This window comes from Amphibalanus amphitrite, unplaced genomic scaffold, assembly GCF_019059575.1.
Source record: "Amphibalanus amphitrite isolate SeventyFive unplaced genomic scaffold, NRLGWU_Aamphi_draft 001610F_arrow, whole genome shotgun sequence".
NCBI lineage: Eukaryota > Metazoa > Arthropoda > Thecostraca > Balanomorpha > Balanidae > Amphibalanus > Amphibalanus amphitrite.
The window spans coordinates 57,883-84,179 of NW_024883103.1; the positions used below are offsets into that span (position 1 = coordinate 57,883).

Here is a 26,297-nt window from a genome sequence, read left to right on the forward strand (position 1 = left end):
GGGTTCCCCTCTTCCCGCGTTTTGACCTTGAAACTTTGTTGTCGTTATGTTTTTCAATCGGGGGAGAGATGGCGCTGTAGTAGCAGTTTGGGGATGGTGTGTGGTGTGTGTTTGTGTGGACTTAGCAACGGAATTTCTCAAGAAGTCGGAAGCAAAAACTTTTTTGGAATTCACGGTTTCGTTGTGCAGTACAAGGAGCACGCCAGCATGGTAAGAGTTTTCGTGAAATGCATGAAGGTGATAAAACAATTAAATTTTCTCGTAGCACGCCACTTCCGCTTTGTTTTGCGGCTCAAAGATGGCCTCCATCGCAGTAGCTCATGGTACAAAAGTGGCGCAGTTCAATGATAAATTTTCATTTTTGGGATAACTGATTGGTTTTAACTGAAAAAATGCCTAGTTTTCATGATTTAACTTGCAATATATATTTTTTGATGATAAATCAAAGAAATGGCATAACAGTTTGGTTGAAATTATAGCAAATCAAAATACTCCTTCAAGCAACTAGCAAGGCTGTATATTATGCCTTGAGGCCCAAATTTTCATTTGCTTTATGTTAAAAAATAAAACTGTATTTCGTACACCAATGGTGGCCATTACTCTTCTAAACAAATAGTTTTCTGAAATGTTCAAGTAATTGCTGGGTTGCTAACGGCTTGTCTTATTTCAGGGCTATGGCATTTTAATTTCATGAATATCTGAGAACTTACTTTAATTGGTCCTTTTGCCCTTCAAAATTAATGAATGCAAAACAATAGTATGTAACATTGTTGCTATGTCAGTCACTGCTATGGGTTAAAGGATGCATTGGCCAATGATAACAATTGATAAAATAAGGATTCTCTGAGCCTGTCTAATAATTTGAAGTCCCTAATAATCTAATAATTTAAAGTGTCTAATAATTAAAATTTTAAGCCTGTCTAATAATTTAAAGTGCTCGTATGAAAAGTCCATGTAAAACCTTAATGCCTTTAACACTGGCCAGCTGAAAATTTAATACTATTCTTGGTTTTTCTTTAGAATTTATTTCAATAGTTTGATTCGTGCCTTGCTTATTTGTGCACTTTCAGCGATCAGACAGGCTAAAAAATCCTACCACTGTTGTTGAAATGGATTTTATTTCAGCTTCTTAAAACTTTTATAGGTTAAATTTTAGAAATTGTACTGTAACCCTATGAGGTTGAAATTGAGTCCCATTTATAATGTGTCCATCCCCTGGTCCAGGCGAGTATTATAATTTGGTAAATTAAAGAAGCAATATTCTTAGGTGTTGTTCCGCATAAAATTTGGCAGAAAGCTCGTTAAAGTACTTGGTCTATATCCCGCGCGGGGGCTGGGGTCTCCAGTCGAACGCGCGGGGCTGGGGGGGTGTAAATTTTACCCCCTGTTATCTCCCGAACTAATGGTCCGATTTGGAAAATTCAAACACCAATCGAAAGCTCTCATCACGAACAACTAAGAACATGTACTTAATTTAAAGTTTGAGGTCAAGATCAAGGTCAGGTCAAGGGTACAAATTGCAAGTTTCTACAGTATCGGCCTTGCACCGTAGTTGCCGAAGAATGGAGTCATGGACTGAGACTGATTGCCCAAAATGTGTTCTTAGGCTACCAAGACAATATTCGTTGCATACAATATCATTCAGAGGTCAAGGTCAAGGTCAGGTCAGGTCACCAAAAAACAAAATATAGAAAAGGGCATGTGCGACACATGTTTTTGGGTCATTTTACTCATAGAATTCAATAGGCACACTCAATAAGTGATATGGACCACCTCTGGATAAATTTCAGGTCGAGGTCAGGTCAAGGTCAGGTCAAGTGAGGTCAAATTTTGAAGTTGGTTGTTAAGGCCTAAAAAGGTGTCTATCTGATGCAGTTTTTCACGGCGATTCGAATGGTGCTATTTTTGTTTCCGTACGAGGTCTAGAACTTCCAAAAAAAAATCATTTTTCAAAAATTTTGTGTCGTGACGTCATAAAATTTTGAATAACTCCCACATTTGTGAACCGATTCTTCTAAAAATTGGTATGTAGGTGCACATAGACCATTTCTCTGACATATATTCCGGTTTTTTCGACACACCCAAAATTTTGGATTTTATAATTGTTTTCCCAAAAAAGTCAGTTTTTTTAAATTTGGGCCAAAATCCAAAATTTTCAAAAAACCGAGATAGCCATTTGATAGACAAAGTAAAATTACGTATAACCTTTTTGTTACGTCTTGATTCCTTTAAAAATGAAGATGTTAGCGGCGTTTGAAGTTTTGCCGTTTTTGAGGCGAAAATGGCGAACATGACGTCACCAAAACGTCAATTTCTCACAAATTTTCCAACGTATTTCGCTCAAATTTTCAGGGAACATGTCCAATTGATGTAAGAAAAGGTACTGAAAGTTTGGCGGCGCTGCGCGCCGCCGTTTTTGAGATATTGCAAAAATTCGCTGCGACCACAATCACTGAGTCTAGAACGGTGAGGAACCTCGGAGTGACGATGGACCGTCATTTGAGTTTTGAGCCGCATGTCGACAGCGTTACACAGAAATGTACTGGCATGCTCATAGCACTGATGCATGCACGTCATGTTGTGCCGAGGTCTGCCTTGAAGTGCATCGTCCAGTCACTAGTGATCTCGGTATTGGGCAATTCCACGACAAATCACCTAATTTTTTCCAATTGTTCACCATGACCTCTCCGATTTTGCTCAAATTTGGCATTTAAGTTGACCTATGGGCACTTCTTCGTCCCAGTAAATTTTTAGTCTCTAGGTCACAGGGGTCATGAGATATGGGTCATGCAAATTTTTAGGTTTTCCGGAACATTGAAATATAAAGTATTTTTTATCTCTGCAACGGTTCACCGGATCAAAAAAAGTTATACCGGGTGGCCCAGAAAAAAACGTTCCCAACTTCAAATCAATATTTCTCAGAAAGTGATAAAGATACAACATTGAAACTTCGAATAGTCAATGCGGCACACACAGTGTTCCATTTTTCGGAATTTTGGGTGGAAAATCACACCTAATGGGCAAAATATTTTCATCCCCAAAACCAGGTAAGTTGGAATTCTTTCATCTTTGAAAAATGCTCAACTCATGCTCAACAATTAACAGCCAGATTACCAGATTTACCTAGCAGCGCCATATAGACAGTTAGAACTTATAGGTTTGCTACATAATACATAATTTCCATGAAAAAAAGATGCGAAATCAAGGCACAAACCCAACAACTCACCCTGACTGACAACGAAAGAAAATAACCTTGCACACTTCCAGCTGTTAATAACAAATATGCGTTGAATGACCTTGATCACCTCAACTGTTTGTAAAAACCAGGTTTGTGTTCTGAATAAATGCTTTTGGATATTCATAACAACTATGATTAGTGGTTTGCTGCCAACGCAAAACGGATGAGCCGCTGCTTGCGCAAATTAAACACTACCTATGCAATTCGCTTTTGACTAAGTTGCGCAGGATACGCCTACAAAATTTTCATCTTTGGACCCGCAGTCAGCTGGGCACACCCTGGCACACCCTAGGGATGAATTTAAAACTTGGTGGGCTCTAACTTCTTTCATATACAAAATAGGGGTATGAGACAGGTACCAACTTATTCTACATTCATTTCTGATCCTATTGTATCAATTTCACCACAAATTATGTCCGTCAATGGCTTCTAGAGGACTTTAAAGCTCGATGCGTCGGGCCTGGCAGAGGTCCAAGATGAGAAAAGCCACCCTGCGCACACCCTAGGGATGAATTTAAAACTCCGCGGGCTCTGGCTGGTTTCATAGGCAGGGTTGGCATTTTTGCCGGCAAAAACTAGTTTTTGCCATTTGCCGGTTTTAACCGGTTTTAACCGGCAAAAAGTGGCAAAAACTGGCATAAACTAAAAACCATCCTAATGTCACCCCAGGCATGTTTCTAATCATATCACATTCGAAGGATTCAATTAAAGCTATGTGCTTTCAAGCAGAAGTGAGATTTATATTGATAATTTCAGTGCTATAAGTTATGAAATCCTAAAATGATTTACATGTCCTTTCCATAATTTGGTAGCAAAATTATCGTTTTCTCCTATTGTGAGGACAGATTTCCATGTTCCATGTGAAAGTTTTCACTTTCACTTCATTTGCAACATTTGAACAAATGAATGGGAAAAAACTATATTTACACTTCAGTTCTAAGTGTAAATAAGATGTAGACAAGGTGTAACTATCATCTGAAATGATTACTTTAAACAATAAGTTGATCTTACTCCTGCTTATGTTTATGGACTTACTTGGCGTCAACAGAGGCAAAGTTTAGCAAGGAACGAGATGTCACACCAGGAATGAAAATGTTGCGCCGTGTTAGCTTCATTATTTGGTAGCATTTAGAAGCAATCACGAAGAAATGCCCCTACTTGTGAGCTGCCTCCTAGTCCTATTGCAATTGTTCGTCTTATATTGTTATTTACGATATTTACTTGAGTATGCAACTTTTTTTCGTACTTTTGACTTTTAAAAATATAATTTTTAGTACTTTTTTCTTTGTTCATCAAAATGAGTTTATTACGACGTCCTTCTTAGAACTTGACTTACCGACAGTTGCTTACTTTTTAAACTTCCTGTCATCTACTGCTTCTGCTAGTTTTCGAGTGTAAACAAACACACGTGGCTGAGGGACTCTGACGATTTGGACGGATTGGTATGCTGTAGTTATATTGGGAGCGTGAGTGTGCTGTGTGGGCGTGCTTATATTTTGGTGATTGGTCTCGACTCTCGTTTCCATCAAAGCAAACCCTTAAAGATGACCGGGAGGCAAGGCGGTCGTCCACCCGCTTCTATACGAAGTGCTTTTGAGCAGAAGTCTGTGGATGGACGGATGTGCATGATCTGCCCGTCCTGCGGCAGGGCGATATCTGATCGGCCCAAACGCCTGTCCATGCACTATGATAACTGCCCAGCCCTGAAGCGTTCGAGGACCAGTAATGACGGAACAGACACCGAGAGTGATGACGTAAGCATCGCGTCCGATCAACAATCCCTGCCTGGACCGTCGGGATCCACATCTAGATCCAGGCCGCGCCAACAGCACATCACCAACTGGACATTCCGTACGAGCGACCGACTCAAGGAAGAACTGGATCTCAAGGTAGCAAAGTTTTTCTATTCCAAAAACATCAGTTTTAACACCAGCGAGTCTGCTCACTTCAAAGATCTCGTGAGCAGTCTGCGACCAGGCTATGATCCTCCCAACCGCAAGGCCATCGCGGGACGTCTGCTGGACCAGACCTACGACAAGATGAAGGCCGAAATGAGGGAGGCTTTGGCAAAGACGTCTGAGGTCACGCTGGTGCAAGACGGTTGGAGCGATGTGTCCAACTCGCCTGTTATCGCTCACACGATCCACGCGCCCGGCGGTGGGACGTTTTTCTTGAACTCGAAGTGGGTGGAGGACATGCCGAAAACCGCAGAAAACTGTGCACTGCTGGCCGAGGAAGCTATTGAAGAAGCGCGGTCGCAGTACGGCGTAAAAGTGACGGGTCTCGTGACGGACAATGCCAAGAACATGCAGAACATGAGAAGGATAATAAACCAACGACACCCCGAAATAGCCGTTTGGGGCTGCGCCTCTCATCTTCTGAACCTGGTGGGCAGTGCAGTGACGCCCTCGGACATCATGAAGTACGTGGTCGCGGTTCACAAGTGGTACCGAAACCATCACAACGCTGGAGCCTGGCTGGCGCAGAAGGAGGGCACGGTGCGACCGCAGCTCCCCGCAGAAACTCGATGGAATTCTCAGGTAAGAACTTGCTGACGGCCGCTGGAATACATTCATCGGTTTGACACAGACTGGCGCCAACGGCTAAAGTATCAATGGAACAATCCCAAATTAAATTGGAGCGTAAGCGATCCCATGCACAATTATTTATAGGTTTTGTATGGAGCGGTAAAAATATTTGTTTATTTCGCAATTTATATCTTCATTTTACATTTAGTATATTAACTTAACATTTAAGTACAACCATAGTGAACGTTAAACAGTTTTGTGTATGCATACGCATTTTAACAAATTCAAAGTCTTCAGCCGCTCATAAAAGTAATCGCCGGCAATGTTGTACAACTCCCTGAACTGCTTTGGCAGGTGGACACGCTGAAGAGCTTCATCAGGAATCGGCAGGCTTACGTGGCCATCAGCGCCGAACACGAGCCTGAGATGGACGAGACGGTCACCCAGCGTGTCAACTCCCTCGGCCTGTACCGCAGCATACAGGATCTCGTCTGCCAGCTGGAGCCCATAGCTGAAGGAGTGGATCGGCTGCAGTCGGATTCGGCGACTCTCGCCGACACCGTGGCGGTTTTCCAAGACCTGCTGGACAACCAAGCCCTGGCGCCGCACCACGCGACACTTGAGCGCCGGAAGTCGCAGGCAGTCACGTCACTGCACCTCGCGGCGTACCTCGTCCACCCCAGGTATATGGGCCAGAATCTCACTACCGAGGAGTTCGATGAGGCCATGGCGCAGTTCAAGGAGGACCTTCACCCACAGATAACTAAGTTTCATGGCCAGCTGCCACCTTTCCCAAGCAGCTTCTTTTCGGCTGGGATGAAGCAGCTGCCTCCAACGGAGTGGTGGTGCGGGGCTGCCCAAAGGCCTGGGGTGAGCAAGGAGCTGGGAGATGCAGCAATGAGCCTCCTCTCAAAGCCGCCGTCCTCCGCGTCCATAGAGAGAACTTTCAGTAGCTTTGGACTTGTCCAGACCAAGCTGCGAAACCGTCTTGGGCACGCAACCGCGGAGAAGCTCGTCTTCTGCTACCGGATGCTCCAGGGAACTGCAGCAGAGGACGATGACGAGTGAAGTCCAAGGGGAGGGGAGCTGAGGGGGCGGGGTCAAGCTCATACCATTCCTGACAGTCCTGAGAGTCATGCTTTTCAGTTATCTGTGTATGTTTTGTGAGAGTGGCTTGCCAGGTGCAAGACAGACCAGAAGTCCGAGCGTTGGACTTAACCATTTCACCGTTCGTTAAACTGGGCTGTTGCCCTGTTCCCGGATTTCCGAAGAGGAATCCAAGTATTGAATAGTGTTTGCTATTATGTTTCAGGCGTGCTCATTTGCCTGTATGCTTTTTCTGATTGTGTTTTGTGTTCCAGTGGAGTGAGTAACGCAGAAAAGTGGAACAAACTTGATAATACAATTTTAGAAGCAATTTAGCATGTTTGTCTGCGAATAGAGAATGTAAAATATGGCTAATGATTAATAAGGAACATGGACATGCAACAAGAAACTTATGAGGCGAAGTTCAGCATGTTTAGTACTTCCAAATAGCTTCTAGACATGTGTTTTACACCCAAAGTAAGAACTAACTAAAAAAGCAGCCAGGTTTGAGCCACTTGAGTTTTTGCCAGTTTTTGCCAGTTTATGCCACCTTAGTTTCTGCCAGCCGGTTTAAACCGGTTAAAACCACTGGCAAAAACCAGTTTTTGCCACCCCTTGCCAACCCTGTTCATAGGTAAAATAATGTTTTGAGGACGATGCCAATTTATTCTGCGTTTATTTCTGATCCTATCGCATTAATTTCGCCACAAATTATGTCCGTCAATGGCTTCTAGAGGACTTTAAAGCTCGAGGCGTCGCGCCTGGTAGAGGTCCAAGATGAGAAAAGCCACCCTGGGCACACCCTAGGGATGAATTTAAAACTCCGCGGGCTCTGGTTGTTTTCATAGGCAAAATAATGTTTTGAGACGGATACTAATTTATTCTGCGTTCTTTTCTGATCATATTATATCAATTTCACCACAAATTATTTACGTTATTAGCTTTTAGATGTCTTTAAAACTCGAGGCGTCGGGTCGGGCTGGGGTTCAAGATGACTGACACGCCACCCTGGCACACCCTAGGGATGAATATGAAACTCTGTGGACTCTGGCAGGTTTCATACGCGAAATGAGGTTATAAGACCGGTAATGATGTATTTTACGTTAATTTCTCATGCCTTTGCAATAATCTTACCGCCAATTATTCATTTCAATTAGTTTCTAAAGGTTTTTAAACACGAAGCGTTCGGCCGAGGGAAAGCCAAGATGAATGAAAGGATACCTTGGCACACATCTAGGGATAAATTTAAGATACGGTATTCCCAGATCTGCCCAATACATGTTCTGAAGCTGGTAGATGGGATTAAGAAGGCCCTAGCTTTTTAATAAATTATCCCTCGCCCGTATAGGGGGGGGGGGGTCGAGCGAACCACCCCCTCGTTTTTTTTTCGAGAATAACTCGCGTAAAAAGCGGCCGATCGCGACGAAACTTTCAGGACCCTCGAGTCAATTAATTTGACACCTACTCTGAAAATCTCTTATTCCTGACCCAAATGACCTTTGACCTGTGACCTATTTCTTGAGGCCATGTTTGGCCGGAATCGCGATTCGGCGAGCCGCTAATGCGTTCCGTTCACTCCCGTTCCGTTTCGGGTGTTCTGGTCAGTTGTGCTCTCGCTTTCCCTTCCGCTTGGGGTGTCCTGATCAGCGATGCCCTCCGTTCCGTTGCAGTTGCTCTGATCAGTGATCACTGATGCCCTCCGTTCTGTTGCGGGTGCTCTGATCACTGATCACTGATCAGTGACGCTCTCTCACTCAGCATTTATCACGTGACATGATACGAAGCTACCGCTCCGTTTCGGTGGCCGGCCATGAGGTCGGTGGCATCCTATCATTTTTTTTTTTGCATCCCGTTCCGTTCCGATATGGATGCCCTGGTTACTGGTTAGTTGCACGCTTTTTATTGCGATATTGCGTATTGTGCTGCGCAGTGCACATCGTTCCGTTTGGGGTGCCCTAATCAGTGACCCTTTGTCTAGTCTCATGTAGTGCACCGTTCTTTTCGAAGAGTTGCGCTGACACCGTTTCCATTTTCACTATGCGTAATGAGTACCGACTATCGCTGGCCGTTCCGGCGTTCGGGCCGGGAGATTTCCGGCGTATGTCATGCTGCATAGTGCGACTGCAATTGCATACTCAATACTGCGTCCCGTTCCGTGTGCCCAGAGCAAAGGCACCATTTCCAGTATCATCCGGCCACTGTCATATCTGTTGAAAATGGAAAGCTCAAAGCTATACTGTGTACACTGTACGAATATTACCAGATCAGATGCGAACGAAAACTACATACTTATATTGCCGCATATTATCTCAAATATACAGTAATCTTGGAAGCGGTGCTGCCATATTGTAGGCGCAAAACGTCCCAGAGGCCAGAACACATGAGTTATACGGTTTCTGGTTTCATAGTGATCAGTTACGTCAACAAACTGCCCATCAGGGTATCATGATTACCTAAGATTTTATGTCTGACAGTGTCACAGTGATGACCACGCCTCACGCATTACACAGTCTGAGTCAACTGCACTAAATCAATAATACAGGACGACAGAATGATACCCTTTGCAACGGCAACGACAGGTTCCTTCCCACTTCCTTTGCTTAAAAAAGAAAGAAAACTTCTCCACATGGCACTAGTACCAAAGCCTGCATATAGGGAGAGCTCCCTCACCCGCCCCTCCCCCACCCTCCTTAAGATATGACAACAGATTTCAACAGAATCATTGCATCTTCTGCTTCTTAAAGACCTAGTTCGCTCGCATGATGGCGACTGGCGTCGCGAGGATGGAGGTCCGCGGATGATCTTCTTTAGGAGAAATATACAGGCAGAAGGACCGTCCTGGATCCGTGCCAGTAAGCATGAGTAGGAACTTAGCAGATGCTGACGGTAATATCTGCTGTCTGCATCTGAAACGGAAAGGAAGGCATTGATTTAAGGCTAGGAGAAGGATGGCCACTGGACAGCATTCAATTGTGACAATGCATTTTGACTTGTGAGGAAAATGAAATCTCACTGGTTGAAGTAGGTATTCATTCTTAGCTGTATAAGAGACAAGGGTGATTCTTAACTTCATTAGTCTCAATCAAACACAAAGGTTGGGATAAAATGGGACGGATTTAGAAACACTTGGCGATCAGATGCTAAAGTTATAATTCTGTCGTATATCATCCTTACCTATTTGCATCGTCTTTTTCGGTTAGTTTTGGTGGTCAGGAATGATATGTTCTTTTATTATCAGCCAGCGTAGCGTTACGCCTTTATTGCGAAAGTGATATAGGTTTTCACTTGTTTTTTTCTCATCCTAGATTTTTTTGGTCATCATCGTCACACCCAACCAAAATCCAATTTTAGAACACTGGGCACACATTTTCAGTAAATGGTGTGATTTTCATGGTGTTCGGTAAATTACTTTTTAAACGTTGCGTGTTTCAAGTATGCCATGTAAAAATTACTTTTTTACTCCGATGTTTACAAAATAAAGTGAGTGAACGGGTCACTTTCACCCCGCGGCACCGCAGCCTACAGCCATGACTTCTATTGACAGCTAGTCTCATTGATGGTTCGGGTCTCAGGATGACACAGTCCCTCAGGCAACGACGATGGCTCTGTGACAGCGGCATCGGAAGAAGTTTCCAGTTTTCTAACCATCTTGTGGCTCAAATGCCTTCCTAGCTGACATTCCTGAGAAAACGTAGCTTTTCAACCAGTTTTTTTTTTGTCATCTGCTGGCAATGTTGTTTTTCATAAGCTATTCTGTGGTCTTCTGGCACAGGAACCAGTCTGCTTTAGTTTGTTTTCCTTATCCGGTCGATTTACTGTTTGATCTACTGAAAGGAGGGTAATCAGCAGTAATCCATGCACCGTGCCACTCCTGCTCGAAACATGATTTGGTGTTGAAACGAATGGCATCCATGAGCACCATTTTGGCTCAGTATTTGAATATTTGGCACACAAGTGAGACAAAAATATTTAAAATAAGAACATACGTGTTGGTTTCATTCACGTGCTCTATTTTTATTCTTTTTTGTAGCATGGGACGTCTAACCCAATCATCATTATCGTTTGACATCGGCAAAAAAGCAAAAACGTCTTGCTTGATTCAACCCAAGATTGCCAGCTTGAAAATGATGATATAGTGTTATAATTTGGCATACCAATGCGCAAAGTAATGACGCAAACTTGATGAAAATTTTGGCTCGTTATTTTCACTCGGATTTGATATATAGGCCTCCAAAGTTCGGAACGTTTTTTTCTGGGCCACCCGGTATATAAAATAAGAAGCGCAAAGGCTGGTGCGTCTAGCAAAAATGTGAACGAAACCCCAGGGCCATTTTTTGACCCTTTGACCTCGTGACCTTTTCTTGACCCCGTGACCTTTCAAATTTGTCCTATTTTAAAAATTCTGATTTTTTTCTATCAGAGATGTCTTATCCATGCTCTTAATAGTGGTATGTGATTTGGTTGGTATATCGGACCTGTTGAACTCAAACTGAGGTCAACAATGTGGTCATGACCTGACATGAAAATGACATCTGCCGAGAACGTCGAGAATCATAGGCAATATGGGTGTCATATGAAAGCTTACTTCACGGAGAATACATTGGTGGTGTTTTTGAGTAGGTGTGGGCCGGGTCAAGGTCACATAACACAGCATTGTGTTCTTGGAAGGTGGCGTATTTTATTTGTTTGGTAAGCTCAGTGATCAGCACACAATAAAAAGGAAACAAAACGTCATAAAACACCGTCTGTCTTTATTCAAAAAGCACAGATAAAATGCATTCACCCATATACACACACTCGCACAAACACACACACATACATACACCTTGTTCGAGGAAGATCTTTCAAACAAACCTCAGTAACACACACGGTGTGAAGAACGAGTCTCAGATGACTAGGAGAGCTTGAAGGCTGCTATGGTGTGGGAGTCGAGCGGTACAAAGCGGTGAAACGTCCTGGTACACTCGGGGGCAGATTGATGTTCCACCACTCCCTACCCATCGGGCGATCCCATGGCTCAGCACTGGCTGCTGCCAGTGTTGCCTGCCCTCAGCACTCCTCAGCACTGCCTGCCAATGCCAGTGCTGCCAGTGCTGCCACTGGCAGCAGCCAGTGCTGAGCCATGGGAGCCCGATGGGTAGGGAGTGGTGGAACATCAATCTGCCCCCGAGTGTACCTACTACCTACCCTTCACCGTGCGGGCACTTGTGAACCGTTCTCTTTCATTTTCGTCTTCGTTCCTGCTATTTGCGTTGCCGAAACGAAGAAGAAATGCATTTTATCGGTAAGGTGGTCCTCACAGTATTACCATGGATGAAGTAGTACCTGGATCGGCAACTCCTCGATGTTTGTGACCACCGCTAGGTGGCAGTGGTGTCGAGCGCTAAGGACGCGGGGGAGCGGGTGCTATTCAAAACAATGGTCGGCGTCGCGTCGTAGGATCGTTTGCCTTGTTTTTTGAAAAGTTAAGCCCCTTTGGAGCAGATTGGAAGGTTTCAGAAGATGGAGGAAGATGGCAAGGTAAGATTGGTAAGGTTTTTTTGTGGTTGGAGGGTCTGAGTGGCCTAAAATATGACTGTAAAGAGCGGCTGTTGACGATACTGGCGCACATTGCTTCTCGCCATATGTCGTTAAAAATCGTATAATTTCCGTAATTGAATGGTTAATCACTTATTTATATGTTTAATTTTATGTTTTTATATGTTTGTTATATGTTTGACACATCATATCTCAAGCTTATACATGCCGCTGATATAGCCATGGTTTTGCTTGTGATACAATTTCGGTCGTGGCAGCGCATGATAGGTGGTGGATGATGCATTGTTAGTTGTGAATTGCTTAAGTTTTTGTTAAGTTTTTGGTTTAGCAAAATCAGTTAGTGTGCCATTATTTTTTAACTCAATATTTGTTCAACTATTGAAAATGGTTTCTGTTTTATATTGTGTAGTGCCAATACCTACCTATAAATTGGTCAACTGCTCACTGTTCAGACTCACTGCTCACCCATATCAGTTTCCTACGTATTTCTCTGAACGGCTGACTAGAGTGCAACACACTTCAGGACTCAGGAGCAGTTGACTGGCATCATGTCATTTCAGCTAATTTTTATAACCTGCTTGCCAATGCCCTGATTTCATAAATAGTTGAATGATATTGAATAAAAAAAAACACATTTAAATAAATCATGTTCTCAGCCTGAAAAACTGAACCATTTGACAGTAAAAAGAAAGCCTAATGGCAGCCAGTGCCATTGTCAACCACAAATGACAAAAGAGTGCCGACCCTGGTCCCTGACATCAGCTTCCTTCTTTTCTCAAAGCCAAAAGGTCCAGAGTAGTACGAAGAAGTTTGTGAGTTTCCCTCTATTGAATGATATATAACAATCACCTTTTTAGAACGAGTGCTAGCCAAACTGTGTGTAGATAGCAGATAGATTTAAGTAAGATAAAGCCATTTTAACCCTAGAACGCCTAGGGGGGGGGGTTGTATCAACCCCCCCCCCCTGAGGTTTTTTCGAAGTGCACGCTAAACGGCTTGTCGTAGCGGGCTGAAATTTTCAACACCCTCTGGGGCAACCTTTGCGCATCTTTTGCCGAAAAAAAATTGATCGGGTCATGTCAGGTCACGGAGTTATGACGTCATAAGAGGTACAGCCTCCGGCCGGATTTTCACAAACTGAGTGCCAACGCCCGAGGTTTCCTGCCGGTGGTACGGACATCGGTTCATGGATCGTGATGAAACTTCCCATGCATGTTGGGGCAAGTATTGGCTATCATATGGTATAAGAAATTTGACCGGGTCAGGTCAGGTCACGGAGCTATGACGTCACAAGAGGAACAGCGTCCGGTACTATTTTTGAAAAGCGCCCGAACCACTATTTTGCTAATTCTTATCACCTCAATGGGAATATGCAGCAATATTAGCTTCTATAGGGAGCAAATGGACCTCCCAAATCCAAAAATACAATCAGATTTCAAAAATTTAAATTTTGATTTTTCGAATTTCTGCCGCCGACTGTGACCTTGCCGACTTCCGGCGCTCCCAACGCGCCATTTTTAGAGCTAGGGAAACGAAATACATACCAAACGATAGAGAATTGATCAAGAAACACGATAGTGAAGGTTTCAAGTCGATATCTCCCACCGTTTTGCCGCAATCGCCGCCGAAAGTTGAAAAAAGTCTATTTTTCCGAAAATTTGACCTTTGACCGGTCAAAAGTAGGTCAAATGTTGACCTAGGACCAAAAAATATACCACCAATCGCGAGATCTCGTTGAGAGCAATCCGTTGGTTTTTTCCGCTAAGCTCTACGACCTTCCGTTTCGAAACGCCAGGGGGGGGTCGTAACAACCCCCCCCCCTGGTCGTTCGTGTTATGAGAAATGGCCTGGTCGTGCGAGGGTTAAACTATGTAAGCCTAGCAGATAAGGTGTTAAGCTTTTGGGTACTTTTGTTTGGGAGTATCTTGTCAAGGTATTATTTATTTTATTTTTTGCCAACATCATCGCAATGTAAAATACTTTTTTGTGATGTTGTGGGGAAACAGTTTGCCTTGGAATGCCCTCACTCTCCATTTCATTACGGTATGCTCAGGTATCTAATTTCCCTCTCTCACTCTTCGTTTCAGATCAAAGAGATGGGTTCAGTTTCCACGGTGTGCTGACTTGAATTGGCATCCTGTGATTTGTGATGTGAATTATGATGCACGCACTCGCAGGTGCACGCCCACTGCGGACACGTGTGACGTGACGGCAGCAGGCAGCCGGGGTGTGAACTGTGAACTGGCTCGGCCGAAAATGTTTAAGGTATCACAGCGTTTGTAACTGACTAACATACCCACTACGGGCATACCCATTGAGCGGATAATGCGTTCGTGTGCATCGTGTTTGCATTTATTCCCGATATACTCTGGTGGTAGGTGTGAATTGGAAGCCAGCTTGGTGCTACGACACCGTTTAGTAGGCATGTGGCACGTCGTTTCTCGAAACCTACCTATCAGTCTATGCAATAATATGCATTGTATACATTGTGTGTCATCGTTCACCTTAGTTGTCATTGAACCTGTGTTAAATTCTGAACTTCAGGCCGTGACAGACTATTTCCACATTCAGGAAATCGCACACGAGAACCTATTCAAATCCATTAAGTTGCAATAGCATCAATCGCACGCAAGGAGGTGCGTGTTATGGATGCGAGTGCGACCGGGGTTTATTTGAATAGGCTCTCGGTCTCGCACATGATTTCTGACTGCGGAAAGAATCGGTTTCAGCCTGTACTCAGTAGGCAATTCGCTCATGCGACGGCAAATATAAGTTCAATATGGAAACAGTTTTTTAACGAAACGGTGTATGGTAAGCTTATAATCCTGGAATGCTTCTTGATAGAAATTGTCAGTGGTGCAGATATTCGTTAATCGATATGACAGCATTTGTCTTGATCTTTATAAGTCAGTCAAAATGGCTGTAGCAATGATTTGGATGTTTCACGGCGGACGGCACATTTCCTCTGCGGTCTACCGACGACTGAGTTGGAATGCTCAAGCTGATCAGGGGCAACCCGAGTGATAGACAAAGTCGTTTGATCGAAGGTATTTTCAGGCAGCTGGCAGAAGGCGCCTGGCCTGGCCATGAGAGCTAACAATACGACGTGCTGAGGTAAAATCGGCCAGTCGCGCTCGGTAAACGACCCACCACACCATTCTTTCCAAAACGATACATAGTCTATGGAACCGCCCTGGACCGCTCTTCCGGAACCCGACACTGTTGGCCTATGTCAAACTTAGCCGCGGCTGGTTCAGGCCATGTAACTTGCCGGTCATTTTCGGACTTTGCTGGTATCGGCCGCTGTCTGACTGGGCGGCGGCGGCGGGCTGTCCTTAGCAGGGATCAGTCTGCTCGATAGGTGGCAGCACTTTCGGGCGGTCGCGCAATACAATGGGAATTCCGCGGAGTTGCCGATCCAGGTAGTAGGTAATCCATGGTATTACCAATACCATCGCATGCGCTTTTGCCATGCGAGGTGGCAAAAAATCCACTCACATTGAACACTGAAATCCTCGGCATGATGACATATATTTGCAAAATTGTATTTGTTCTTGTACTGGGACGCTGCTCCGTCAGAGAAGTAGTGTATTTTTTAGTCTTGGGCAATCATTTCAAATGTGGGGAATAACCACTGCCTGAAATGCCGCTTCAGCTCCCGCGTCAGCTCCCGCAACGCAAATAGCAGAAACGAAGACAAAAATGAAAGAACACTTCACAAGTGCCCGCATGGTGAAGGGTACCAGGACGTTTCACCGCTTTGTACTGCTCGACTCCAATACCATAGCAGCCTTCAAGCTGTCCGAGTCTTCTGAGACTCGTTCTTCACAGCGCGTGTGTCACTGTGGTTTGTTTGAAAGAACTTCCTCGAACAAGGTGTATGAATGTGTGTTTTTGCGAGTGTGTTTATATGGGTATGTGTGCATTTTATCTCTGCTTTTTGAATAAAAAAGACGTTTTATGACGTTTTGTTTCCTTTTTATTGTATGCTGATCACTGGACTTACCAAACAAATAAAATAAGCCACATTCAAAGAACACAATGCTGTGTTAGGTCACTGACCTAATGTGACCTTGACCCGGCCCATACCTACTCAAAAACACCACCAATGTATTCTCCGTGAAGTTAGCTTTCATATGACACCCATATTGCCTATGATTCATGACGTTCTCGGCAGATGTCATTTTCATGTCAGGTCATGACCACATTGTTGACCTCAGTTTGAGGTCAACGGGTCCGATATACCAACCAAATCACATACCACTATTAAGAGCATGGATAAGACATCTCTGATAGAAAAAATCAGAATTTTTAAAATAGGACAAATTTGAAAGGTCACGGGGTCAAGAAAAGGTCACAAGGTCACAAGGTCAAAAAATGACCCTGAGTTTTCGTTCATATTTTTGCTAGACGCACCAGCCTGTGCGCTTATTATTACATATATAACTTTTTTTGATACGGTGAACCGTTGCAGAGATAAAAAATACTTTATATTTCAATATTCCGGGAAACCCTAAAATTTGCATGATCCATATCTCATGACCCCTGTGACCTAGAGACTAAAAATTCACTGGGACGTAGTAGTGCCCATAGGTCAACTTGCATGCCAAATTTGAGCAAAATCGGAGAGGTCATGGTGAACATGCCTAGGTGATCTGTCATGGAATTGCCCTATTGCGATACTGTTCGTCCGTCTACGGATCGTGCGGAGAGACGCAACTTCGGCGGCTCCAAAAAGTACTGAACTTCTGTTCCCGGGTCGTGTCGAACAAGCGGCGTCGCGACAGTGTGGCATCTGCAATGCGCGAATTGAAATGGTTATCTGCCAAGCGACTAATTGACTACCACACCGTGTGCGCTGTACAGCGAGCTATCGTATCTTCCCAGCCTGAGCGCCTGAGCAGCACCCTAGGGCGCCAGGCGAGCAATCGCCACCAGCACGACACAAGGCGCGCCAGTTTGCTCACGCTCCCGTCCATTCGGACGGAGGCAGGCCGACGGCGGCTGTGCTACAGGGGAGTGGCACGACTCAACCAGCTCAAAGTTGACCCAATGGTGGCATCTTTCAGAGCTAACGCTATGAAGGTGCTGCGAGCAATGCCTGAACAAGATGCTTAGATTATGTGTGTCTATGTTGAGCATACGTACTGTGATTTGTGAATGCGTGGATGTGTGCTCGATATACTCCCCCCTCCCCATGATGTCCCCATCGTATGACGTGAGCTTGTGAAAAGCCACTCCATTGTGTGGATCTGGCTCGAATATATCTGTATCTGTATCAGGGGGGGGGGGTAAAATTTACCCCCCCCCCCAGCCCCGCGCGGGATATAGCTCAGAGGTAGAGCATTGGAGCGCTAATCCAAAGGTCCGGGGTTCGAATCCCCGTATAGCCCAAATCTTTAATGAGCTTGCAAAAGATTACTGATGTCATCACTGTCAACCGTGGAAGCCGTATGGCTACCCATCTACGCTGGAGTACGAAAAACATCATCTCACATAAAGAAGCAATACAATTTTTGACATGCTATTGATCATTTTCACATCAATTTTAACTAGGGATGTTGATTGCTGTTTCAATCTATTATTTTGTATAGGTGGCACAAACCAAACCATCAAATTGCCATGGTTGGTTGAAGCATCATTTTTTATACATATTTCCTAAACATTTCCAGCTTCAGTGGCCATAGACGGTAGACCACTGGTCAAGTCACCATATCTAAAGAAACACAATATTAAATTTAAATGTATGTTTGCTGCTCTCCAGCCCAGAGTTTTGATTTGCTTAGAAGCTGTTATATTGCTGGGCATAAAACTTGTTCCAGTTTTTAACATGTCATCTAGAGGTCACTCATAACCTTGTAATGTTGAACCTGTGGGAAAAGTTCAAATTGAAGTAGGTAGAATGTTGATATTTTTGTGCTTTATTGTTTTTATGTTTCAGGTTCCTACTACCTCAGCTTACACTAATATGTGATCTAGTTTTTATTTGTTTGGTGCAAGCATGCAAGGGTGCTGCAACACAGGGAATTGACATGCTTAATATGCTGGTGCTTTTCATTTTGCTTAGACATCAAAGGTTTTATGCTAAAAGCAGGGGTGCGGAGCCGGAGCCGGAGCCGTCAAAGAAGGGGGCGACTCGGGCTTTTTTTAAGAGGAAAAAAAGTTAATTGACCTAATTTGGTTTGACAGTCCAAGGCAGTAAAACATGTGGTACGTTATGGGCCATCACGTGAATGAAAAAAGCTGAATACGGATCCCCGGTGTACGTACAGTACAATTTTTTCAGTATGTAATCAACCTCCTGTCTGCTCCTCCCTCCCCACATCTACTGCAGCCCCAGAACCTGAGGACCGGTCATCAGGTGATGGCCATTGTTTTGGCCACCTGCATTTAATTGATCGCATATGGGGATGTACTGAGTCGGAGCCGGAGCCGGAGCCGAAACCGCCGGAGGCGTACCATTTTACTCGGAGCCGGAGCCGTAGCCGCCATGACATTTCACCCGGAGCCGGAGCCGATTTTTTTTCCCGGAGCCGGAGCCGTCTGAAATTTCCACGGCTCCGCATCCCTGGCTAAAAGCTATTGACAGAATTTAACCAATTTGTAAATTAGCTTCAAATTTGAAGCTGAAATTGTCATTGAAGTCATTTTTGCTTCAGGTTGAACTAATGAGGCTGTTTTTGGCGGCAGGCGCAGGCGGGCACGCAGCTAACGGTCAGCGAGCTAGCGCTAATCAAAGCGGCGGTGGCCGTAGCGTCCGGCAATGCCAGCCAGCGGCCACTGCAGCCGCTTACGCAGAACAGCCTGCAGGAGTTTGGGCGCGAGCTGCTGCAGCAGGCCGCTGATGGCAAGGTGGACCGCATCAAGGAGCTCATAAAGCAGGGAGCGCCCTTCACCACCGACTGGGTATGTGCTGTCACATTACAAAACACCTCTATCAGGGCGAAACTTGATCAGGACAGAAATCGTGGAAAACTCCCAAATGATCACGTAATGGAAGTGCCTGTAAGCTGCAAATTGACTAGTCACAAAACGAAGTCACAAAATAAATTTAAGCCACTTAATGTTATTGTTTTGGTAGTTGTTGAGCATAATGTTGATTGTCACATTTGTCGACGGTTTAGGTTCATTGACTGGCTATATCAGGCTGCTGTCGAGTCCTGTGAGTGTGAGCCGGTGAGCTGGCTGCCGCTGCCCGTCTGACCGGCGCCGCGCCGACAGCTGGGCACCTCTCCGCTGCACATGGCCGCCATGTACGGCCACTACGAGGTGGCCGAGGTGCTGCTGGCGGCCGGCATCTCGCGCGACGCACGCACCAAGGTCGATAAGACGCCGCTGCACCTGGCCGCCACCGAGGGCTTCACCAACATCGTGGAGCTGCTGCTCATGAACCACGCCGACGTCAACGTCAGAGACATGGTGGGTGGCCGCTCGCCCGATGGGGTCGATGGCCTTGCAGCAGTTGCTCAGACGGACGAGTTAAATCGGGGAATGGTTTTGCTCAGGCGGGAGCATCCGATGTCAAAATATTAGCTCCTTTGTTTTAATGTTCAGTTTCTTTTTCACAAGTTTGAGAACCAAAACTACATGTGTTTTCTCTGGCCGGCAGCTGAACATGACGCCTCTGCATTGGGCGGTGGAGAGAGCTCACATCGAGTGCATTGAGTGGCTGCTTCGATGCGGCTCGGATGTAACCGTCAAGAACAAATTCGACAAGACCCCCAGAGATATTGCCTGTGACAATGGGCATCCGGGAATCATGGAAATGTTGGAGGTATGTTCAGGCAGGCCAGTTCTTGTGCACCTTGTCATGGTGCTACTACATTTGCAGTGATTAAATGAGTCATTGAAGTCTGTATGCAGAGGCCCATGAAGGTATACGATGTTTTAACGTGGTGTCTATTTGTGCTGTTATGCATACATGTGATGTATTGTTAGACTTCTTGTCGTTTTTCGTCTCTTTTTTTCCTACTAACTGATTGCGTTCACCCATTTCGCGGTGCTCAGAATTACGAGGTGTACCGGGCGGACAACCCGCGGACTCAGCCGGAGCGGGTGGAGAACACCGCCTCGGCCACCGAGGACGCCGTCAACAGCATCTTGCCGGAGCTGACGCGCGCGCCGCTGTGTGTGGACGCGGCCGAGCCGGCGCCCGAGCCGGCGCCGGAGCTGCCGGACTCGCCGGCGGCGGCCACCTCGCCGGGGCTGCAGCTGCCCGAGCTGTCTCCGACCGACCAGGCAGGTCAGTCAGCCGCCGGACAGACGGCCGGGAATCGGGGGAGGCTGGTGCCTCAGATCGGGAGGGAAACATGGAAATGTTTCACTTGCTATGTACGACAGGTGAAACATAAGGCCTGCATAAGGCTGTGATTGGTCTGCTAAAGAAGGAAGCGTAAAGCAGAGATTGGACGCACTACATTGAAAGCGCCAGCTTACACTCGCGGCCTCAGTGCTGTTTTGACCTCTCACTGTATGTACCCCATGTATCTCACTACGTAACGGTGCCACTACCTCTGTAACTAGGTGGCGCTGAATGACTGCACTGAGTGCACATATTGTGTAAACCAGCCCGCTTGGCCTGCCTGGGGAGCATTATTCACTTGCTGTGGTAACGTGGCCGATGTCTTTCAAGCGTAGATTTGATATAAGCTTTTCATTATCATGCGTATGTTTGGTATATGCTTGTGACTTTGAATGCCAGTGCTGTGCTATGTTAAGTTAATATTATTCGCGCTGTAATAGCTAGTCGTCGCCATCCTAGCATTCGACTATTTCAAAGGCGGTCAATGCCGTACATTATCGATTTAGTAGTGATTTGGTATAGCATGGCGAGCCCTGATGGTACGAGGTCGGTCACAGGATAGTTTCTTGGTCTAAGAGCGCGATCTGTCGGTATCAGTTTTCTTGCGACCTCGATTTAGTGTCATTTCGGGTACCATGTAACGCGAATACAGTTGCGCTTCTCGGTTTTAACGGCAGTTACCTAAATAAAGCCAAATAAGTAACAGCTCCTTCAAAGTGACATTTTCTTATTTAAATCTCGCTTTACAGTAAGCACCGTATATGGCTGAGAGAGTGTCGTTCAGTTTGCATTGCCGGCTGGCTGGCGGTACGCGGCGCCCACCTTGGTGCCCGAGTCCTGGCGTCGCCCACTAACACGCACCCTGCATGGCCGGTGTGGGCGGGCGGGGGCGCTGTCTCTGTGTCGCCGGCGTGCGTCAGCGGCCCGTCGCCTGTTGCAGCTGACGGCATGTCCACGCTGGCCACGGTGGCCGAGGCGGCCTCCGCGGCGCGACTGACAGGTACTCGGGGCGGCGCGGCGCGCCCGTACCCCCACCCGGCCGGCGCCGGCGGCGGCACCCACCGCTCAGTCCGCACTGCCTGGCACGGTGGCGCCCCGGTCGCGGCGAGGAACCCGCAGTCGGCGCCCCACTAGCGATAGTCTGTCGACTTGTCGTATGGCGTGTTCACGTCGATTATGAGATTCGCTCTAGTTTCTAGAGGCGCACTGCCGGCATGCGTGGCGACACTGAAGAGACGCATGCGATGTGCATTAAACGCTGTCTGGGGCGATGCAGGCACGCTACGGAGTGTGCTTACAATATCAGAGTGACTTGTTGTCGTGTGTTTTGGTTGGTTTAGTTCAGTTCGTTTGCAAAGTATTTACTGAGGCTGCTGACGCTTCTTTTGTTTCGTCATGTTTCGTCCTTATGTAGGTGTGCGTTGGATGACGCGTGCTTGATAAGTCACACACAGTAAACGCAGCGTAGGATGCGACCGACGGAATAGCGAATGTCCGATCGTCACAGGTTACTCTTACGTCAGAGATAGGTGCTCGTTTGAACGGGTTGAGAGAGTTCCGCCGTGCTAGCCTCACTAGAAAACAATTATCGCTGCGATATACCTTTTCTACGCTTTTTTACCATGGCATTGCTGTCCAACGTTAAACTCGACATTGCTCTGTTTCTAATTTGCATTAACCCTACATCTCCAGTCATGTGCTGCCCATCCGGCCACGTTACCGCTAAGCGCAGTCCCGCCCCGCGCGCCCGTCTCCGTCACCACTGACGCCGGCGCCGCGCCGCTGTGCCGCAGGGAAGCGCGAGGCGCTGCGACTGCTCGCCTCGCACGGCATCACCATGCTGCCCGTGGAGGACACGAGCACGCTGCCGGCGGCACTGGCCGCGGGGAAGACCATCTCGCTCACCGGTGAGTGTGTGCGGGGAGGGACGGGAGGTGTCTGTGCGGGGGAACTGGGAGTGGGTCCCCGTGGTCCAGCGGGATGACCATCTCGCAGCCCGCTAACGCTGCAAATGAGCAGCCCGGCGGAGGGATCTTCCTGTCCGTGTTGGGTGAATAGTGCCTCGAAACGTCAGGCAACGGTGAGCTGACGGTTGTATGAGGGATTATTAAATAGTGGAAGCGTTTTTGTTTCTAATTGTCAGTCCTTTGTCACATCAGGTCTGCTTTTAGGTGCAGTTATTTTTTTTTTTTTGTGTGTGTGTGTCTCGAGTTTTACGATAGGTAGCCCTTCATCTTAAAACGTTTGTCGTGGCTATCGTTAGCGTAGTCATTGTATTTCAAGGCCATCACTCATCAAGGTCACCACTGGATTATCTAAAGAAAGTATTTCTGAATTGGAAGAAATGGGGTCGTAGGCACGGACCGACTGAGGGCCGGAGAAAGGCGGGCTGGGCAGCACAGCTGGTCGGCTGTGACCGGCGGCCGGCCGGTGAGCGGCGGGCGGGCCTCGGCCACAGCCCGCTAACGCTGCGAACACGGACACTTTATGGACCGCCGAGTCGACGGCCGACGAAAGTCACACCGACGAGAGATCGCCGCCACTCTATTTATGGCCTCTTCGGGCCGCTGATGAGGCTATGTCACGTGACCTGTAGAACACTGGCAGTGGGCGGCGGATGCCTGAAGTTGGCATCCGGGAAAAGTCACGTGACAGAAACTGCAGTGCTGATGGCTTTTATCGAGTGGTGCTGCAAACTTAGGTACGGTCAATTTCTAGGTATCTGGAATGTTATGACTACATAGGCCGGCGTAAGGCAAGGTCTGCATGTAGGTACACAATAGGAAGAAGCTTTGTTATTCAGCTCGTATATTTTGAATGAATGAATCGATGAAGCCCACGTCAAACAGCTGCATCTGTGAGCCGTGATCTCAATTTTCCCGATCGAATTATATCTGTTTCCTGGATAAATGAAAGCTTAAAGGCTTACCTTGTATATAACGCCGGAATGAGTCGGGCCCGACTACTCGTCGCCGGAAGTCCCCCGATTTACCAACTGAGGTACCGAACCGGTTTGATGTCGGATTCACTCCGCCAGCAAACGGTAAGGGCGTTAAATTTTTATTTAGAACATTCATAGCTTGAAGTTTTCATGACCAGAGTGGTCACGGCAGCGTGGAGTTACTAAAATTTGGCTCATTTGGCCTGCCCAGCGCTTAGAGCTAAAGCGTGTCGTGGGTGCAGCAGCTTTCGTCCGCCGCCTACCGGCACCTAGCGATTCGCTGGCTCTTTCATGGCGCGGAAGTGCAGTTCGACGCGACAACGGTACAACGCCATTCAGCTATATATGAACTCAACTAGGCGCTAGTGATTAGATGCTTGCAAGCTCGCCAAAGTAAGTACTTTTAGGTTACGTGTTATTTATTATTTGGACTTGAACTTTTATAATATTTTTGTCGTCAAGCTTGTGTCATTCTTATCGGGCACGCGTCATTCACCGAAGCACCTGTGGAAGATGTTCTGCTGTGAGTGTAACCCTTTCTTCGTCAGGTTATTTCCGACTGTGTTTGGCCCTGTATCTGACCGGTGCGTGCCGCGTGGCCCTTGTACCTGGCATGTGTGACCGCCGTCTGACCGGTGTGTGTCCCCTCCCCGCAGCGGCCGGCGCGCTGGCGCTCGGTCTCAGTAAACCGAAGACGCCGGCTGGGTCTTCCACCGACAGCAAAGTGGGCGGCGGCGGCGGCAGCGGGCGGACGGCGGCGCCGGTCACCACCTCGGCCGCCCCCGCCCCCGCCCCCGCCCCCGCCCCGGCCGCGCCGCCGCTAGGCGCCGGCAAACCGCGCGGCAAGGTCTCCAAGATCATCAAGCTGACGCCGGAGCAGTTCGCGCAGCTGACAGGTGCGTGTGTATGTGTGTGTGCGTCGGACCGCGGGGCCTTTCTCACCGGCCGCCGACAGATGCGCCGTTCGCGATGGGGATCACAGTTTCTAACGGTGCGCTCGGGAAATCATGTCAGTGTGCGGCCACTAATATGCATCTCCTTCGATTTCTCACTTTCACCGGCACCTGTGTGCAACAAATGGGCTGTCATTGCAGGCAGCGCTGCCATTTGGCTCATCCATCACTGCTTCCGCCGCTGAGCCGTTAGCTGCACCGCGCCAGATGGAACTGAATAATGTCTGTCATTATTGGGTCACGCTCTGCGGGTGAATCCCGGCCGTAGCGCCCGTGGCAACTAACCGGCGGCGTCCGACACTGACAGTCACCCCGCACACCCCGGCAGGCGGCCGCGGCAAGTCTGCCACCGTGGCCGGCAAGGCGGCGCCGCTCCAGCTGAAGCTGCCCTTCTCGACCGGCGGCAAGCCGCCCGACCCGGCCAGCGCCGCCAAGCGGCTCAAGTTTGTGCCTGTCGGCGCGGCGGCGGGCGGCACCAATGGGCTGACCGAGCAGCCGGCCAGCCGCCTACCGGTAAGGACGACTCCTTGTGTGTGCCGGATGGCGGCACAAAGAGGGCGCTAGACTTCGACCTCTGGTAGCTAAAAGCTAGGGTTGTGATGCGATATGGAATGTACTTTTGTCGATTGGAATATAGCGTTGGTGTTGAGCAAGGTCTGGTGATCATCTGTTACGAATCGGGGTTCTTTGGTAGCATTCCACATATAGTTCATATCATATCATAGCGCGTGGCAGTGCGGTATATTACGGTGGTAGAGAGTAGAGACACCTATATGCTAATGTGTCTGTATTGTCCGTGTCGTGGAGGCGTGCCGTCTGACCCTGTGGCCGCCTGCGTGTCATCTGACCTGTGGCCGCCTGCCAACAGGTGGGTGTGCTGAGCCCGGCGGCGGCAGAGCGGCTCGGCGCCAGCCCCGAGTCCTCAGTGCCCGCCCCCGTGGTGTCGTCGTCTTCGGCCGGAGACGCGGCGTCGCTGCGCGCGCGGCTGGCGGCCGCCGAGCGCGAGGCCGACCGGGCGCGACAGGTGTGCCGCGAGCGCGAGGCCGAGGTGGAGCGGTGTCGCCAGCTGCTGGCGGCCGCCGAGGCGGCGGCGCGCTGACCCGGCGCCGGCCGGCGGAGAAAATGACCGACAGCCCGAGACGTGACGCGCCGCCCGTCAGCCGGCACCGGATCGGCTCACGGACGCCCCACCGAGATGTGCTGTTTTACAGTTCACCAGCGCTACAGTTGTCCCGTGCAATTTTGTTACATCAGTATTTCACTAAGGGTGTCGTGAGCGGTCATTTTCTGCGTCGGCGTTCGTATACCTCGTTATTTATATTGTACCTGATTGTTGTCTCATGTGCGCCCGCATTCCTCGTGTTTCACCCGTGTACCATGCTCATTCCATACTGCCATATGTGAGGCGTGTATCATGGAATACAGAGTCGATTTCTAGGCTGCGGTGTGTGCTGGTCGCGGACCGTTCGCTGGGTGGGCGGTGTGGCCTCCTGTCCCACATCGCGTCTGTGGGGCTCATTTCACACGGGCCGCTCGCCGCCGGCCTGTGACGCGGCACTGGCTCACTTTCCCAGGCGGAGTTAATGAGCGATTTCAAGTGACACCAGCTGTACAGAGGCCGAAAATATGCCGTATTCATGCCTTGTGATCCTGACAAGTGGCAAGAAATGAGGATATGGCAGCCTAGAAAATCGGTATCAGGCGAAAGCAT

At 47.6% G+C, this 26,297-nt stretch overlaps 1 protein-coding gene and 1 long non-coding RNA gene across 5 annotated transcripts; both read left to right on the top strand.

Annotated features, from left to right (window-relative positions):
• LOC122374134 (ankyrin-1-like) lies at positions 1-26,024 on the top strand. 4 transcript variants are annotated; one of them, XM_043352715.1, is made up of 9 exons: positions 1-210; positions 19,081-19,296; positions 19,612-19,809; positions 20,000-20,164; positions 20,398-20,632; positions 22,486-22,599; positions 24,290-24,529; positions 24,915-25,099; positions 25,455-26,024. In XM_043352715.1, the coding sequence occupies exons 1-9, from the start codon at positions 94-96 to the stop codon at positions 25,683-25,685; spliced, it is 1,701 nt and encodes a 566-aa protein (XP_043208650.1). In that variant the 5' UTR covers positions 1-93; the 3' UTR covers positions 25,686-26,024. The 4 variants fall into 4 exon arrangements, with proteins under 4 accessions (XP_043208650.1, XP_043208651.1, XP_043208652.1 ...); XM_043352716.1 differs by lacking the exon at positions 1-210 and adding an exon at positions 279-323; XM_043352717.1 differs by lacking the exons at positions 1-210; positions 19,081-19,296; positions 19,612-19,809; ... (4 more) ...; positions 24,915-25,099; positions 25,455-26,024 and adding exons at positions 294-323; positions 4,940-5,778; positions 6,121-7,183.
• On the top strand, positions 12,167-14,874 carry LOC122374139. The gene is made up of 2 exons (XR_006255163.1): positions 12,167-12,372; positions 14,478-14,874. It is a non-coding gene; the product is annotated as an uncharacterized LOC122374139 (long non-coding RNA).
• Positions 26,025-26,297: the final 273 nt, after the last annotated feature.

What these genes read in the sequence shown, in the direction of transcription:
- LOC122374134 (XM_043352714.1), top strand. Translation starts at nt 4,783, where the DNA reads ATGACCGGGAGGCAAGGCGGTCGTCCACCCGCTTCTATACGAAGTGCT. An exon ending in AAACTCGATGGAATTCTCAG is followed by an intron (nt 5,779 to 6,120) that starts GTAAGAACTTGC and finishes CTGCTTTGGCAG; the next exon opens with GTGGACACGCTGAAGAGCTT.